The following is a 17622-nucleotide window of genomic DNA, read 5'->3' on the forward strand; positions in this document are numbered from 1 at the left end:
GACGGAGCTCGGGGAGGAAGGGGGGTGCACTCCCAGTTCCTCCCCAAATTCCCCTTCTGTAGTAAATATACGCACGATTGCACGCCACTCTCGCTAGCCTACGTCGATTCAGACTCATGTGGACGGTTCATAGGACACTTTGTAGTTTGAACATTGCTATTAATAGTTGCCGTAGTACGACACTCGTATGTTTTATGGTATGAATGCGTTTGTGACCCATGCGCTTTGAATGCGACGCCTTATGCGAAAAGGGTGAAATAAAACGAATCAATCGTTTAGTTTACTTTATTTGTAAATTTCTCAATGTTTCAGCGTGGTACAATAGATTTTTATTAAGTAAAAAATAAACAAAGTACCCTATTTTACATTTTTTTGAATTTTCCTTCATTGACTAGTGAAAATATCACAGATTATTTTTTCGTATCGCTGCAAAATAATTTTATACATAAGTATGTATCCAAAACGCATCCTGTGATTGCAACGGACACGATCTATACACGATATACCAAAATTAAATGTATCACAAACAATAATGCTAAATAAAATAAACTTGATAATTTAAAAATGACTAGTTTTATAAAATCGTCTCTAAAATGAAACGATACTATATTATTTTCGTCTCGATTTTGCTAATAACATAAAATAAATTCAGTCAAAATATTTTCAATACAATCATGATTTAAATATAAATAGAGGAATTAAAAATAAACTATTTACAATATATGAATGGCAACCACTATTGTCCAACGTCTCTCATAGCGAAAAATTAATTCACATGAATGACGGATTGCATAGATCTAACTATAAAATGTACTGATGCCAGTATAATTTTCCTAATTTAGCATTGATAACTGTAGTCCACCATACATGGCAGTAATGTTTAGTTTTCAGAGTACTTTCTAAGTGACCCAAACTTATGGAAAAATTATTCGAAAATTTTAAATTGTGATAAAAGCCATCAAGAGTGATTCGCTTGGTCTGCCCCGGCGGCTGGCACTGCTTTGGCCAAATACGAGAAAGATCTAGCGTTCGGGAGACCGACGAGAACACAAGCGCTTAATGCTGAGCGTGTGAGATTCATAGGTGCTGCGTCATACCATTCTAGTGTGTCTCCATCATAACATTCCACATGAGGAATTGTGGTTGAACCTGCAATTGCAATTCCTTATTAACTTTAGGCTGCTTATTCACTGAGGAGGCCTTTGCCCAGTATTCTGACATTCATCATCATCATTATCAACCCATTAACGGCCCACTGTAGGGCACGGGTCTCATCACCTTCAAGGGTTTTGACAATAGTCCACCATGCTGACCAAGTGGTAGACGACTTCAGGCGCCCTTAAAACATTATGGGGACATGCCAGTTTTCTCACAATGTTTTCCTTCACCGTTATATCAATTAAAAACGCACATAACTCCGGAAAGTTATAGGTGAGGGAGTGGTGCCAGGGATCGATCTCGGTTCTCTCGAGGGTTATTGGATTATAACCGTTTGTAGTTTGACATTAAAAGGCAATAATGCCCAACTACTGGGACTATTAATAATTTAAATTAGGCTAGAAACCTATTTTAACCGTTTATGCCCCGTGGTCCCCGCAGGGACCACAGCGGAAAAAATAATAGAGGCCGTAGATCGATTATTTTATTGTTACGTTATAACTTTATGTTAGCAATCTTGCCAGCAAAAAAACAGCGGTCCTCTGTTACCCAAAATAAATCAAATTGTTGTTGTTCAGTGTTGAATAACTAAACTAAGTGGTAGACGAGCTTTTTTAGACAGAGCTCGTCCGGGACAGGTACTTGTCTTGTCTGTGTGTGCTTATTTCTGTCGGCAAGCAGTATTCATGTGTTCCAGTCTGAACAGTGTGGCTCAAGAGGCTTTACACCTACGCTTCAGGTTGAAGGACACAGTCAGGCAATCTTTAGGATGTATTCTTGCGTTGTATCACTCGGTTTGTAGGCGATATTTTTCCTCTTGCCATCAGTAGCTCGTAAAAAAACGAAACTAACGACGTCACTAACCATTGAACCCTCCGATAACGAAGATCATGTCATCCAGTAGTACCGTAGCAAAATTGCTTCTTGCACTGAACATTTCGGTCACTTCCTGCCATTCGCTGCCGCGGTGTGGACAAAATCGTTCCCCTTGTAAAAAAGATCTATCGTCACTTACTACGGTCATACAGTTGATATCCTCATGTATTTTTTGATGCAACAAACGCGACTTTATCGCATAAACCCTTTATTTCCCCTGCTTCAAACTTCTTATTTCTATGCAAAATTTCAGCAAGATATGCAGTCGAGCCATGTAAAAGTAACAAATGCTATTTTTTTTTTAACCTGCGGGTACCTGCGGGTAATTACCAGATTTTCCATCTACGTCAATCATAAAGAAATCTGGCATTCATGTATGCCAGATTTCATTATGATTGTTTAACTGTTTAGACGAACATAAACATTGTTGTCATTGGATTGAAAAATAATGAGGCTAAATAACCAACTAAATCAATAAAAAGTATCCCAATGCTTATTTTAACTTTGACCGTATCAAAAAGTTCCTGTGATCTTTAAATGAGTGCAACGTTTATGAATTTTTTATGTCTCTTAGCAAAATTCTGCAAAAACGAATTCGGTGCGGGTTTTAAACTTTAAAACTTAGAATTATAATAACTACTGCGCTATGTTATTCAAACTTAATTCACTTCCAATGTGATACCGAAAGAAACCATGACAAATAATCACCCGTATTAAGCCGGCTGTAACCATTAAACCCTCCCAGCGCATAAAGACAGTCTCGATAAGCAATAAGGCTGACTCCGGATCGCGGACTGATCATCGACCGAATGAAACTCCACTGCTTTGTGTCCGGATCAAAAACTTCCGCCGAACTCAACACTTCTTGCCCGTTGAATCCGCCAACTATGTATATCTGTAATAAGCATGAAAGTTGATTGAAGAAACTTCTATTCGCAAGATCAGATTTGGCAAGCATATTTATCAAAAAAGTGGGCAGTTAAAAACAGTTATTTATCAAAAATCATGATAGCCTAGCAGTTAAAAACTCGAAGATTCTAACAAAATAGATATTATTTTTTTGATGTGAAACAGGCGGAGGGTAAACCCGATTTTTGGCGCGGCGGCACAGGCCGTGGCGACGCATCACCACGACGATTTTTGTATTAAAATTTAAAACATTTTATATATGAAAAAAATGTATGTATATTAAATTAAATAAACAGTCATCATTTTCTGGAGAAAATTCGTAATATTGTATTTTTTTATCATACACATTATTTGTACTTTTGTGCCTATTACTTGTACAAAATAGTTTCGATGTTTCACATTACCGAATTAATAAGTTATTAGAAACTGGAAGCTTTTACTTAAGAGGGAAAAAGATACAAGCCTTTCCACAAAGTGAAGCAGCACTGGCATCAGAGCGCTGTTTATTCATGGGAGTAGTCATCTCCCACTGGTTCTTATCTGGATAGTAGCGTTCAACGGATGCCATGCGCGTGCGACCATTGTAACCACCGAGCGCGTAGATCAGTCCGTCTAAATTTACATAGTAATCTCAGGCTTCATTTCATTACTCAAACCGCTTAACGAATAACGAAAATAAAACAGATTGAGGGGTCTATAAGTAATGCTCTCCTTTCCATACTGTTTCCCGCACCCGCACGCAGTCAATAATATTGACAGTATATGCAGACTTTTGTCAATGATATTGTTCGATATCGCTTTTTTATTCATCTTCTTACGCTTCTTAGCGAAGAACCTAACCTTTACAGCTTCACATAAAAAAGAACATGTTTTTAAGAAGCTTACCGTGGACAACCACACTAACATAGCACCTCGCTTGATACATGCAAGCTCTTTCGTGCCAAGTATTAATGACGGGATCGTAACATCTAACAGTGTTAAAGTGGTCGCTGCCATCAAATCCGCCGATCATGTAGATCAAATTGTTCAAGGTACACAAGCCGTGGTACGCTCGAGGCGAGAGATCCATGTGAATAGAGAGAAACCATCGGTCGGCGCTGTAAGGTAGAAGCATGTCTGTTTAATCTTTATAATTCGATTTTAAAAATTCCGATTTATTTTTTAATTAATTCTCAGCTCTGGGCTCTACGATTTACTGAGCATTCTAGTAAAATGGGTGGCATACTACCGCACGAAATTGGTGACTATTTTGGAAGGCTCTGTTTATCCATGAGTAGAAGTTACGTACGAACTTGATAATATATGAAACATCTCAAACTTTTGACAAACTTCCTGGCGAAGCGATAAGCGCTGTCTTATAAGCGGAGGTTACGGTTACAGGTGCGACCCAACCACAAAATACATGCTGCCATGTGTTCTGGTACGATGTCGTGTAGAAACAGATTAAGGGTACCTCTGGGTCTAATATACCCGTTACCATCTTCATCACTTATTATCATCAGGTGAGATTGCAGTCAACTTTACTGGAATAAAAAAAACTCGTGTCTAACAAATTATATTACCGTGTGTCATATGTTTCAACAAAACTTGTAGGACTCCCAGCACTCCAACCTCCTACTGCGAAAAGTATTTCGTAAGGTATTCGAGGTCTAGCTAAAGGATCGTTAAGATCTGCTTCTGTCTCGGGCCTGGAGTCCAGAACCGTAAGGAAAACTACAGCTGGATATAATGCTTCTTGACATTTCTAAAATAAAATGCTGCATAAATTAAAATATCTGACAAAAAATGCGTGAAAAGCCTATGGGAAATTGTTTGAATTACCGCATCATCGATCACAGGTTGCCACTGTAAAATTTTGGCCTTAAAATATTTAAAGCTTATGTGTCCATATCGCACACAGGATAATAGAGACGGAATATATTTTCTTCTATTCTCCAAATCATGCTCTACCCACGTCTTCACCGCTTGGAATACAATTTCTTCATTTTTAACGTTTAATTCGTCATCTCTCAATACATCCTCTAATTCTTCATAAGACAGAGATTTAAATTCGCTACATTCTTTTAGAATCCTGGCAAAATTTTGTCTTATGTACAGTTTGCCTTTTGTTTCCAATTCACTACAAAAGTAGCACCTAGCGAACTTAAATATTCCAAGACAATTATGTGGACGCAACTCTTGTAGAAGAAATTGGCAGCATAGTTGGATGACTCCGACTACATCGAACTGGTCAGCATAAGGGAGTAAATATTCAACATTTTCGGCAGTAACTGTACATGTTCCTGAGTAGGCATAGTCAAGAATCAAGCCCATATAGTAAGAAGGAACATCAACGACTATTTCTCTTTCTTCTGGCTCTCCTTTTTTCAAGGAATTTACAAATATGGCTTTAAAATAGGGACTGACCGCTGAAAGTATAGCCCGATGTATTTCAATAGAGATTTTATCCATACATAGGATTGTTCCATCACAAAGTTGGCCATTCTGCCTTAGCTCATTCCATATTGCCGGAAATTCTACAACCGAATAATTTTCAGGGAGGCAAACACATTTTCTTTTGCGAGTTACAATTCTTTTTTTCGATAGACGGGGCTTAGTAGATGAAGGAATACGAACGGAATTTTTGCTTTTTGATAATTTTCGATGTTTCGTATTAAATTCCATCCCTTTTGAAAAAACGGCGGTCGAAACTTGTTACTCTGTCGCGATGACAGAATCCTACATCATACGTTAAGTTTATTTGTTCTATTTTTTGAAAGCAAAGTTCGATTAAATTTTCATAATATGCCAGTTGAAAAATTTGTTAGATCCGCAAAAGCCAAGCATCCAAATTTTTACGTTAATCGTTGCTCTATGGTCAAAAGTTTACAGGCAACATTTTATCTCAGTGTCGCTGTCAAAAATTCGTTCTCTCTTTTTGTCTATAGTCCGTCTTTTTCTTCCGGTTGTCAATATGGTGAGTTTCGCACGGAAGAAAAATAAATTTAATCAAGAAAAATCCTAGTGAAATAAATGTGTTGTGAGAGTTAAAAGTGATTTTCAGTAAGATCAGTGTTGTTAAAATGTGTTGTATCATTTATTTCAGGGTGTCGACATCAACCATAAACACGACAGGAAAGTTCGGCGCACCGAAGTCAAATCCAAGGATGTATACTTGAGGTTACTGGTTAAAGTAAGTATAAGTTATTCCTTGTCCTTCCCTTTCCCTTAAGGTCTACTGCAAAGTGCTTATCTTGTTTTTATAAAGTGTTTTGATTGCACTCATAACCTAATTATTTGTTGACAGTTATACAGATACTTGGCTCGACGTACAAATGCCAAGTTCAACCAGATCATCCTCAGACGGTTATTCATGAGCCGTATTAACCGTGCGCCGCTCTCTCTGTCCCGGCTGTCGCGCCACATGAGCAAGCCCACTCGCGAAGACCTTATCGCGGTTGTTGTTGGCACAGTCACCAATGATGTGAGGCTATACAAAGTACCCAAAATCACGGTGGCTGCCCTGCACGTCACTGAGAAGGCGCGCGCACGTATCTTGGCTGCTGGAGGTGAGATATTTGTATACAAATAACTTTTAGGTTACACGGTTCATGTATTGTTTACATGTGCTTATGGAGTATAAATAACATGTTATTTACTACAATAACGTTTTACTACAATAGATGGTCATGCACTGCAATTAAATGTACTGTAGTTCCTTTGCAACTTAGTGCAGTTCACCTCAAACCATTTAATTTCCTTAGGCAGTGTGTTCCAATGGAATTCAGTGCTGCGCAGTACAGTTTTGGGCTTAAGCCTTAAATCCAAATTACTTCAATATTAATAGCTAATGAGTTTCATTGTGTTGGTTTCATCTCAAAATTAAAAAAAATAGTCTGTTGTTCTAAGCATTCATGGCTCAATATGAAATCATTATTTGTTAGTTACATAGGCCTTTATTGAGGAACTGTATAAGTTTTCCAATAAATTAGCATTTCTGAAATCACAGGGACATACACAAACTATGTCTAATGATATTTTAATGTTAATGTTTTATGTTTGTAACTCTTGGTGTTGTTACATAAATTTCGTTCTGGCTACACAAATTCACAGCAACCTCCCTGTTTAGGCCACTCCCTGGTGCATTGGTTAGTATTGGTTGTTAGTGCTTTCTGGTACTTTTTGGTAGGGGCAAAAGTATGGTCTGTTAAAAGATTTCCTGTGAGTAGGGTATCATCCTGGAGACAGACTTTCTAAGCAATTTATATTGATGCCACATTAAAACAGATTTTTCATTTTTGGTTAAAACTATAATAAAAACTACTATATTCAAAACAGGCTATTACAAACTAAGACTGCATGATCCACCAGGTGAACAGTCAAGATCTAATTTATAGAGGAATAGTTAATGCAGGGTCAAAGCTTTAAACTACACACTTCTCTGAATTCCAATGGAAATAGGAGTAACATTAGTATTCAGATTACAAATCATGTTACATTTGCTTATTTATTTAACTTTGATTAATAAAACTATAATATGGTTGGTTATAATTTGTTAATATCTCCATAGAAAAGTTATCTGAACTAGACAAATCTGTACAATTTACAAGCACAATTGCTAAGTCAACATCTGAGAATTATAGGGAGTCTGATTATGTTTAAGAGAATGTAATTAGGAAAATCGGTGAGGGTGTGAAGATTTAAGTTGGAAGTTTTTAGCAAACATATACTGTGTGGTTACAGCAGATAAGAATACAGTTGTTACCACCCTTTAATCTTCTTGCTTACAATACTACCATCAACTATGTGATTGGGCACACCCTCCTGTTGGGAGAGGCATTTACTCCAGAAGTGGACTGTTTTAGGTTATTGGTGATAAATAATATATGTCTAAAAAACTCTGGATGGGTTTTCTTAGTACTAGTGTAAGCAATTAGTGCCCACTTCAATCGTTATAGTGATTCATTTTACATTCCAGGGGAAATCTTAACATTTGACCAGCTTGCACTCCGTGCCCCCACTGGCCGCAAGACTGTCCTGGTCCAAGGACGCAGGAACGCCCGTGAAGCAGTACGTCACTTCGGCCCTGCACCTGGAGCACCCCGTTCACACACTAAACCTTATGTGCGATCAAAGGGACACGAGCGTTCTCGACCAAGCCGTCGCTCTAATGTGTAATCTTTTAAATATAAGGAGTACAATCTATTATGGTCTTTCATTTATTTCAATAACTTAGCATAATTTAAGATTAAACCAGTATGTTAGGTTAGGTAATCAAACTGCTGGGCCAACGTCTCCTTACTCATAGTTATAAGTTTAGGTCATGTATACTGCTCCAAGTCAAGTTCAAAGGCTATGAACATTACAAGTTCATGATTATTATTACTAGAAAAAAACTTCTCTTTAATGCTCTTGGAGGTTCACAACAAATGACTAGTCTGGTACTGAGAATATCTTAAGGAATTAAGGAAAAACTGATCTGCTTTGAGCAGAGGACAACGGTATATGTACTGATGCACCATAACATCACTGCCTACAAATTGTTCTGCTGCAATAGATAGTGATCTTTACCTTTGATGTCTGTAATTCATTATCAGTTGGTAATGATTGCTTACCATCTCTGTGGTAACAGAAGAGCATATTGCTGGATTATCCAAAAACATTTCAGTATTCCAATTAAAATTAAAACAATGATTCAAGTTCAACATTTCTTTATTACTTAAATTATAACAATTCATTAAAAATAAATTAGTATCACAGTTCAGTTGTTTGAATTTCAATTACAAAAGGTATTGGACCAATAATTCACCAGTAATTCATCTTGCTTTGTAACACCCAACACTTGCTCCAAATTCTTGACAGCATCTGGTTTTCCTGTTAACAATGCTGCTTTTAAAGTTCTTGTGATGCTGAAAATTATCAAAAATTTAATTCCACCATACAAATATCCATGCTCCATATTATGTTGTAACCTATGTTTAGCTCAACCACAGCAGTGATCTCTATGAATTTGATATAGCGATAGCTTGTATCCGCGTGACAGATAAAGGGACTTTTTATTCCCGGAAAGCACCAAGGGAGTCGCCAGGGTGAATCACGTATCTCGCGACAGCAATGCGACAGGCGTAAATCTTGCAATCATTGCTGTCAAACGACACTTTTGTTTATTTATTGTATAAAAAAGTGACCCCTATCACCCTAAAAAAAAAAATTATGTCAAAACTTTAGGTGTCATTGAGAATTTTGTCGTCGCAAATGATTGCAATTCTCAGTAAGAACAGAAGGTTAGGAACTAACTATGAGTCTTGGTAATTGTATTATTATTGGAGATTATGAAATTCTAAATTAATTAATCATAAGTAGGCCTAATATAAGCTCCTTTAAAAGTCAAGTCTTGTCTGTTTGTAGTATTTCTACCATCAGAGCCTACCGAGAGTAACATAAGCAATTTATGCAATTATTCAAAGAAGAAAGCAAGACATTGCGTATCTATGCAACAGCTTTACAACGTTTATTAAAAGTAAGAAAGTATATGCTTTAGACATAATAATAGTCATAAACATGTTATTTTTCTTTCTAATGGACTGGTTAATTGAACAAACAAAATGGCACAGACTGATAGGTGCTAAAACGTCGAAAGAGCACAATATAACTTTTTATTGACAGCATGATTTAACTAAATATAACGAGCGTTTCCTCGCCTGTCGCTAGGTATTTTTATAAAGCCGTTCTAGCAAGGTTATGCCGTATAACCTTATGTCAAAAATACAACGTAGGTAGTGCATGTGAATCCTGAGAGATGGCGCTTGTTTATTTGTTGGTCAAATAAAAAAATTTTTGCTCCAGGACTACGTCTATTGATTTAATACAACGAAAAACAGTAATAAATGATAATGATTCTTTTAATTTTAACTGAAAATGTGCTCACCCTAACCACTCAAGTTGCAATGATTTGATATGTTGATGCAGAACAGCATCATTAAATTTTGTATTTTCCATGGCATTCTCAATTTTCTTCATAAGTGTAGGACCTAGAAGAAGTGAAATAAATGTTATATCATACTATTGAGATAAATCATCATCAGCCTTTTTCTGTCCCAATGCTTGGCACTGCCTACTCTAAGGTGCAAGCTACAAAGATATAAGGACTTGCGTTTCCATTCAAATGTCATTCATTACAAAATATTGTACGAGAATAAGAAACATAAAACACATTGAATAAGTCTCATTTCAGATTTTGAGATGGTGATAACAAGAAATAACACCCGGCAAGTTTGTTGTGGGCTTCTTAGACCAGCGCGCGTTTAGAACCCTCGTAGCTTTACGTAGTTTACGAATATGGTTATCGTCATCATCTCACTACCGCGTCCACATTTCTAATGTAATGTACGCATAGCAAAAGTGCTATATATGACCCTTGAATAAAGATATTTTTGACTTTCCGTCTGACCGTCTTACTGAATACGCGAGTATTGGAGCCAATTAATAAAATCGGCGAGCGAGCGAGCTAAAATTTTATCACGGTTCCCGTTAGTGGTATACTTATTCGATCGCTGGTCAGTTAACCCTTAACTAAGATAAGTATGGAAACGCATGCGCGCCCCCTAGAGACAGTATTAAAACTAGATGGCGTTTATTCGATCCTTTACTAATCGTAAGTAGACGTAGGTAGGAAATGTCCCAAGGCAATAGGCACTCGGGAATCATTCATAATGTATAATTGAAAGGTCACACATCCCTGTGCTATAGACGTACTTACATTTTACAGGTATACTGTGAGTCCATTTGCAGTCAAAATTGCTATTTTCCGTTTCCTCTAAAATGCAGACGTCTTGAGATGGCAAAACCTGCACACAACTCTCAGCTTTGATATGACTTATATTATGATTATCTCCACTTGGCATTAAACTCGAAAGACTGTTGATAATTGAGGACGGCTCTGTGTGTTGCGTTTTTATCACTATCTGAAAATTTATTATGTTTAAAAAAAAATTAAAAGTAGGCTTATCCTAAAGATTCTGATAACGAGATAAACTATTTAAATCACTGCACTGTCACCAGTCCTTGATAAGTGGCAAAGGCAAAGTTTCAAATTAATCTGACATTTTGAAGGTGGTGAAAATTAAGTTCAGATTCTGTTGCATGACAACATACCAAGCTGATAAAAGTGTGTTAAAAAGAGAACATCAATACTTAAATACAATAATATGTATGGAATATATATTATATTTTTGTACATATCTTTAATATGTCATGTTTAATATGTACTATGTTATATTTTTATTTTATGTTAATTTAGTTTAAAATCCTAATGTTTCACTAATGTTTGTTGTACCACCTACTAATTTCGTATAGCATTTTCTTGTATGCCTTTGGTTGCCTGGAAGAGATCGCCATTTAGCGATAAGGCCGCCAAATTGTACGTTCTACCTTATAGTGCTGTTGTATTTGTATCTCTGTAAATTTTCTCTGTGGTGTACCATAAAAGTGTATTCATTCATTCATTCATACACTCATCAATAGCCTGTTCTTATCAACTGCTCGAGTATAAGCTCATCATCTGCATCATAATATCAACCCTTTACCGGCCCACTACAGGGCACTGAGCACCTATCACATTGAGAAGGAGTTAAGGCCGTAGTCCACAAAGCTGGGCCCAGTGCGGATTGTTTGAATCCACACACCTTTGAGAACATTATGGAGGAGAACTCTCAGGCATGCAGGTTTTCCTTCACCGTTGAACTTACAAGTTAGAGGTGTGTGGGATTCGAACTCGGCCTCCCGAAGTTGAAGTCGAAGTCCTACCCACTGTCTACCTTACCTATCATGGCTTCTTCAGCATCGCTTCGATCAGCTATGTTTATAACTTATTTCTGATTTTATCACGTTGAGGTACTCCGACCATATTCTTTCTATTAGCCAAAATAAGTGATGGCCTGAAAATGGCCTTAGTTAAATGGAAGGAAATTAGAAGAAAAGAAAGGAATTGGAAGGAATGAAGGGTTTGCCAAATATCACAAACTTTTTCTGATCTATTACCACATGGCACACACAGCCGGTGATTTACTGTTGTCTGTGAAAAGTTATTTAGGAGAATTATTAAACATCATAACTCACATCTATTCCGGTCAAAGTGCAATACAATAATATCCTGAACACAGCTTTGCCCAATAAATTTGCCAGCTCTCTTAAGGACATACTGTGATCCTGTGGTGATGGACATGAGTTTTCCTCGAAGATTGTATGACTTGTAGGAGTCAACTTTCTGAGCAAATCCTGACTGGTATAAAGAGTTTCCGAATATGTCACAGCACCAGTTCTTAGCATCCATGTAAAGTGTGAGTGCAGCTTTTTGAAAATATCCTCGTCACCTAAAATTAGATGCTTTTTTTACTCTCCAATTTCAGGTGTCTACCTATGATTCCTCCAACATGGGGGTTTTTTAATAGCATTTTTCTAAATAAATGTATACTCATTCGACAAAAATAATTTGATCCTTATTTATATTATAAAAGCGAAAGTGTGTTTTTTTGTTTGTTAACTAAGCCACCAATCACCTTGATTTCTGACGTAGAATTAGTTAATACCAGGGAGTGTAATATAGATAGGTTCCCACGGGATTTGTAAAGAAACCGTAATGAACAGCTTGGATAATAATTATTGTAAAATGGTTATAAAACAATTATAATGAAATGGTTTTAGGTATTTTGTTATAAAAAAAATCAATTTAAACCATCATTCAATATTATTAATTGCTATATGTATACGAATTGTCACAACTTTCGAACATTTTAAACTTCGATCAAAAATACACTGGATATGCTGTCGCTCTTTTTTATATTAATAAATATGATACCCAGCGGCATGCAATTCGTACATGCACAAAAGTGCTGCCCACCCTATCATTTTCATATAACTGGTAACAGAGGAGGATTTTGACAATTTATGCAATTTTATGCTGTATGCGTACCAGGGTAAGGTCAAAATTCCTAAGCACGCCACTGTGTTATGTGTATACCTACTATTGCTCAGCTTATTAAATACACGGAACAAGCCTCCTCTCTCAAAAGAGGGATTTATTTATTTATATATTTATTTTAATTCCCCTACAAGTAAGACACTTCTCTCGGCTGGCCGAAAGCCTGGTGCACTCGTGCAAAGGAACGCCCACAGCAGACTTTATCTAATCGGTCCATCGCACCTTGCCCTGCACGACAAGACGCTCTATGGAGTCACTCTCGCGCCGGGAGACGTGCCCGAAGAATTTTAAGATGCAACGCTGAACTAACGCCGAAAGATAAGACAAGTTAGCCCTTCACTGCAATCTAACTCTAGTGGGATAACTTGTTAGGGGAATGGCAGTTATATCAATAATTGATTTCTACGCGACGCCGTACCGGAACGCTGAATTGCTTAGCGGCGCGTATTTGTCGGTAGGGTCAAGGGTGGTAACAAGCCACTACCGAATCGGACAAGACTAGGCCAGAGAAAATTTTGAACCGAGAATCCAGGCCAGTTAAACAAAATTGAATGCTTTATATCTATGCTAAATAAAAGAATATAATGTCGCAGACATTGTTTATTCATGTCATACCTGTTAACTGTACTAAGGACCTTGACTGACCGAAGTCATTCCTTCCTGTTTTCAACCTCAAAGCCCTCTGGGAGCATATGCTTTGCTCATTCTCATATACCGCAATGGCTTGCTGTTGGAGTTCTTTTGCTATTTTCTAAAATAGGAAACAAATTCAAATTTCGTTTATTTCAAGTAGGCATACTTTATAAGCAGATCTCCAATATATTTTAAAAATAATTACTTCAAGTTAGTTAGTAGCTTTCTCTTATCAGTCCAATACTTTCGGAGCATATTCGGTACAATAAAAAAAATATTTTCGCTTTATCATATTATAATAAGATAAGTCTTAGAGACAGTATATTATTTAAGACAGGTTTTCATTTACACGTTAAATAAAAGTTAATGAGTTCTTGAATTGAAAACTACGCACGTTGAGCACTTTTTAGGTGAGAAAGAATCATGGAATTCGCACCGTGTGCCTTTTTTAATTCTATCAGCAAGCCCCAAAGACTTTTTAACATCACGCTAAGGGCTCGAGCAACAGCCGGGCGATGCGACTCGATGTGTCACAAATCAAAAGTTTGTATGGGACAATTTATTTATTTATTTATTTATGCAATTACAAGTCCAATACAATGTCATATAGATTACATAATTATTCTATTTTCAAAAAAGAAAGTGCAATCTAATGTTTACATTTGAAATGGAACCCTGTGAGGGCGCTGTAACCAGATTGAGAGGCGGACTTATTATTGTCAATATTAAATATTCTCATTTAGGAAGTCGTTTATTTTATAATAAGCTTTCTCCAGCAAGTAATGTTTTAAGGATTTTGTAAATAAGTTTATACTTTCTTTTACTTTATATGTTCTGGGATTTTGTTGTAAATTTTTGTGCACATGGGGTTTGGGCCCGTGCTGTGGATTTTTTAACCTAGATGGCGGTAGGACCAAGTTGTGTTTGCTTATCAATTTACTTATTAGAAGCGTGAACTAAGTCGCAAGGTACTGTTAGTAGCTCTAAAAATAAGTCTATAAATATTTGGTCTAGAATGAATATTAAAATCTTACAAACCTGCATATGTTCAGAAAGCACCGGTGTTATGTTGAGTAACAGCATTTTATCCTTCATCAGTACCACTATAGAGAACAGTCTTTTTAACCCTCTCGCTCTTGTATCTTTCACCTGGAACATGAGACTGAGGACATGTCCGTGTGTATCACTGAAGTAAACCACACCACCTTCTTTGTTCCAACTCATCTGGAAGGGTAATATATACTCAAAGTGCTGTTATAAAAAGATTCATTTTATCAGTCAGTTATTAATATAGTAATAACTTTTAAAAAGTATTACTTGAATAATAACAGACTTAAAGTTCAAATATTTTTTTGCAGGCCCAAGGTGGTGATATACTAATTTAGAAAACTTTGTATGTCTCTGTGTGAGGTGCAAGTGAGTTCTGTATGTTTTGCAGGTGAGCAGCAAGTGTCTTTTATGCAAGTTCTGAATGTCTCTCTTGCAAGTTGCAAGTCTTTTATACAAGTTTTGTATGTCTCACATGTAAGTTGTAAGTGGCTTTTAAGCGAGTACTGTAAGTAGCAAGTGTCCTTTGTGCAAGTTCTGTATGTTTCACAGGTGAGTTGCAAGTGTCGTTTATGCGAGTTCTATATTTTTTTTGCAATTGAGTTATAAATGTCTTTTATGCAAGTTATGTATGTTTTGCATACAAGTTGCCAGTGTCTTTCCTGTAAGCTCTGTATGTTTGGCTTGCGAGCTGCCAGTGTCTTTTTAGCGAGTTTCTTATGTCTCGCAAGTCACTTGCAAGTGTATTTTATGTGAGTTCTGTATGTCTTCGTCTAGCTTGAGTGTCATGTGTGAATTGCAACTTGCAAGTAGCTTTTATGTGAGATCTGTATGTTTTGTATGTGAATTGCGAGTGTCCCTTATGGAACTTGCAATTGAGATTTACAAAACTAATACGAAAACCACTTTCACCATGCAGACGAGATATACAAATCTTGCATACAAGAAACCTACAACTCACATAAGGGAACTTTCAACGCCTAAAAGTCAGATTACTTAGAATTGACTGCTTCTATGAGATATCAGTCAATTCTAAGTACTGCCTTATAGGTCAAGTAGTTCTCTAATTCCTCTTTACTTGTGAGAGACAAGGTCAGTAGTGAAATTTCAATAGCTTGTGAATAAGGATGGTAATGATGATAAAGGCAAAGTTAACTAAAAATATAAATTAATAAAAGTCAGCTATGTGTATATTTTGATATTTGCAGATTGCACTAAGTCCCACCCTGTCCCTCAATAGCACTTTGTTGTTGATCTAAAGGTTAAAGTCTTTTATATATTAGAGTGCAATTACAAAGCAGATATGCAAAATTTTGGAATACATTCAATATGTATGTGTATGTGTGTGGTGTGGTTGTGGACATTGGCTTTATAGTAATATATGACAGACCAAGCAGATGGCCACTTGATGGTAAGTGGAAGCTGATCAAATATAAACAGAGCGACAATCTTCAGGGCATGCAAGGAACAAATTCGCGATATGCCACCCTGTGTCCATCAAGTATCAACCTAAGGCAAAGGTGTTAAGCCTCATGAGGTTCTAAATCCACAGATGAATTGAATTCTGGTCAGATGACGGCTTAGTTTTTCTCGCTTATTTGTCATCCTCAAAGGTTTTAAGCTGAGCCACTGAACTACTATCACATTGATAGAGAAATATAAAGTTATTTTGTTACAATTGATCTAATTTAATATTATTAAAGATATACCTCACAAGTAATACTTCGCAGAGCTGCTTGCCTCAAGAACGCAGTAACGTCATTATTGGGAACAGACTCTCGGCTGCAAAATATAACGCCATTGTCCTCTCGAGACACAAAAACTGTGTCTGGTCCGATTGAGGTGCACCCACTGCACTGGACTGTGTGCTTGGAAGCCTCTGTTGTGTGGGTTTCGTCGTCTGTTGAGAACGTGCAGAATAGCGGTCGGGGTCCGTGAGCCTCACAAAAATGACACATACCGATAATAGCATTCATTTTTTAACTGACAAGTAATGCTAGATATAAAATGATCATTATTTTTGTGCATGAGCCTTCTTTATTCGTCGTTTAACTTTAATATCATTATTTAATGGTTCCTGGTTTAGGATCAGGTACTTTTTTTGGCCAAAGTTACTTAATAATGAGGATATTTTTGTTTTTACTATTATTCGTCAGTTGTCACTGCCATATGTTTTACTTCAATGTCAAAAACCCTAGAGAAGAAATATAGACGAACCAAGGGGTGATATGATATGATATGATTTAGTAGGATGATACTTTTTTTATAATGTTGGCACCACTCACGAGTACACCAATATCTACAGGTTTTAAATTTTGCATAATTTGCACTCGCACTCGAACTAAAAAAGAATTTTTTTCTTCCGATAGTGCACTATGTGTAGGATGAATCTATAATTTTTTTTACAAAATTTTTGTCTGTAATTACAATTCGACGGCATAATTAACCAGAAATAATCAAACGCCGAGCGGCGTATGCATAGAAAACGGCCCCGTTTTCTATGCATACGCCGCTCGGCGTCATCCGCACCTGATCATGATAAAATAATACGCCGATCGGCGTTTTCAGATTTAATTTAGGAATCGCCATTTATTTTTATTGATTGAGATGTCACTGTATTATGGTTTGCTCGTAAGCAAAGATAGTAACGTGCTTAAAATAATTAAGATATGTTAGTTTAGTTTTCAGTATAATAGTTTTATTAAAGTTATAAACACAAAGTTCACATTCCCAGATAAATATGCCTGAAAATTGTAAATAAATTACTAAACACAGGATTTACTTTCACCCCATACCTACTTATTTACTTGAAAGCAATTAACTTGTAAAATAAGTTACGGTAGTAGATTAAAATATATGTGTCTTTTTCACACTACAAAATAAAGCTATGTACATTTTGTACTGTGTCTGTTTGACTAGATCGGCAGTGTGTGCATAAAACATGAGTTGGTTTGAGTTTAAGGTTTTGAAATTACATTTTGATTTTGACCGTTGCATTGTTTACGGATAGGAAACGATCCTGCTCACCTAAACTCCAGGCA

The 17622-nt window shown here is 36.6% G+C and overlaps 3 protein-coding genes across 4 annotated transcripts; 1 reads left to right on the forward strand and 2 right to left on the reverse strand.

Annotated features, from left to right (window-relative positions):
• Window positions 1-744: 744 nt before the first annotated feature.
• LOC120630396 (kelch-like protein 10) lies at window positions 745-5773 on the reverse strand. The gene is made up of 7 exons (XM_039899618.1): window positions 4765-5773; window positions 4506-4687; window positions 3829-4040; window positions 3407-3555; window positions 2743-2929; window positions 2023-2145; window positions 745-1149 (listed from the first exon to the last, which is right to left on the reverse strand). Exons 1-7 carry the CDS (start codon window positions 5605-5607, stop codon window positions 959-961), a joined length of 1887 nt encoding a protein of 628 aa, XP_039755552.1. The 5' UTR covers window positions 5608-5773; the 3' UTR covers window positions 745-958.
• LOC120630399 (60S ribosomal protein L18) lies at window positions 5721-8127 on the forward strand. The gene is made up of 4 exons (XM_039899624.1): window positions 5721-5899; window positions 6029-6115; window positions 6230-6491; window positions 7901-8127. The coding sequence occupies exons 1-4, from the start codon at window positions 5897-5899 to the stop codon at window positions 8098-8100; spliced, it is 552 nt and encodes a 183-aa protein (XP_039755558.1). The 5' UTR covers window positions 5721-5896; the 3' UTR covers window positions 8101-8127.
• Window positions 8128-8616: 489 nt separating this feature from the next.
• On the reverse strand, window positions 8617-16796 carry LOC120630668 (folliculin). 2 transcript variants are annotated; one of them, XM_039899933.1, is made up of 7 exons: window positions 16291-16796; window positions 14573-14758; window positions 13517-13652; window positions 12040-12293; window positions 10682-10886; window positions 9851-9953; window positions 8617-8796 (listed from the first exon to the last, which is right to left on the reverse strand). In XM_039899933.1, exons 1-7 carry the CDS (start codon window positions 16555-16557, stop codon window positions 8739-8741), a joined length of 1209 nt encoding a protein of 402 aa, XP_039755867.1. In that variant the 5' UTR covers window positions 16558-16796; the 3' UTR covers window positions 8617-8738. The 2 variants fall into 2 exon arrangements, with proteins under 2 accessions (XP_039755867.1, XP_039755866.1); XM_039899932.1 differs by having other exon boundaries at window positions 8617-8831; window positions 16291-16795.
• Between the last annotated feature and the right edge of the window lie 826 nt (window positions 16797-17622).

This window comes from Pararge aegeria, chromosome 16, assembly GCF_905163445.1.
Source record: "Pararge aegeria chromosome 16, ilParAegt1.1, whole genome shotgun sequence".
NCBI lineage: Eukaryota > Metazoa > Arthropoda > Insecta > Lepidoptera > Nymphalidae > Pararge > Pararge aegeria.

Bases quoted from the DNA above. Each gene is read 5' to 3' on its own strand.
- LOC120630396 (XM_039899618.1), bottom strand. From the start codon at position 5,607: ATGGAATTTAATACGAAACATCGAAAATTATCAAAAAGCAAAAATTCC. The intron at 3,556-3,828 runs GTAAGCTTCTTA...ATGTAAATTTAG, and splicing joins TGTTAGTGTGGTTGTCCACG to ACGGACTGATCTACGCGCTC. The intron at 1,150-2,022 runs GTTAGTGACGTC...TTGCAATTGCAG, and splicing joins CGTTATCGGAGGGTTCAATG to GTTCAACCACAATTCCTCAT.
- LOC120630399 (XM_039899624.1), top strand. The intron at 6,116-6,229 runs GTAAGTATAAGT...ATTTGTTGACAG, and splicing joins ACTTGAGGTTACTGGTTAAA to TTATACAGATACTTGGCTCG. The intron at 6,492-7,900 runs GTGAGATATTTG...TTTACATTCCAG, and splicing joins ACGTATCTTGGCTGCTGGAG to GGGAAATCTTAACATTTGAC.
- LOC120630668 (XM_039899932.1), bottom strand. From the start codon at position 16,557: ATGAATGCTATTATCGGTATGTGTCATTTTTGTGAGGCTCACGGACCC. The intron at 12,294-13,516 runs GTATGACATGAA...ATCTAATTTTAG, and splicing joins GTCCTTAGTACAGTTAACAG to GTGACGAGGATATTTTCAAA. The intron at 9,954-10,681 runs GTAAGTACGTCT...CACTTCTTCTAG, and splicing joins TCACAGTATACCTGTAAAAT to GTCCTACACTTATGAAGAAA.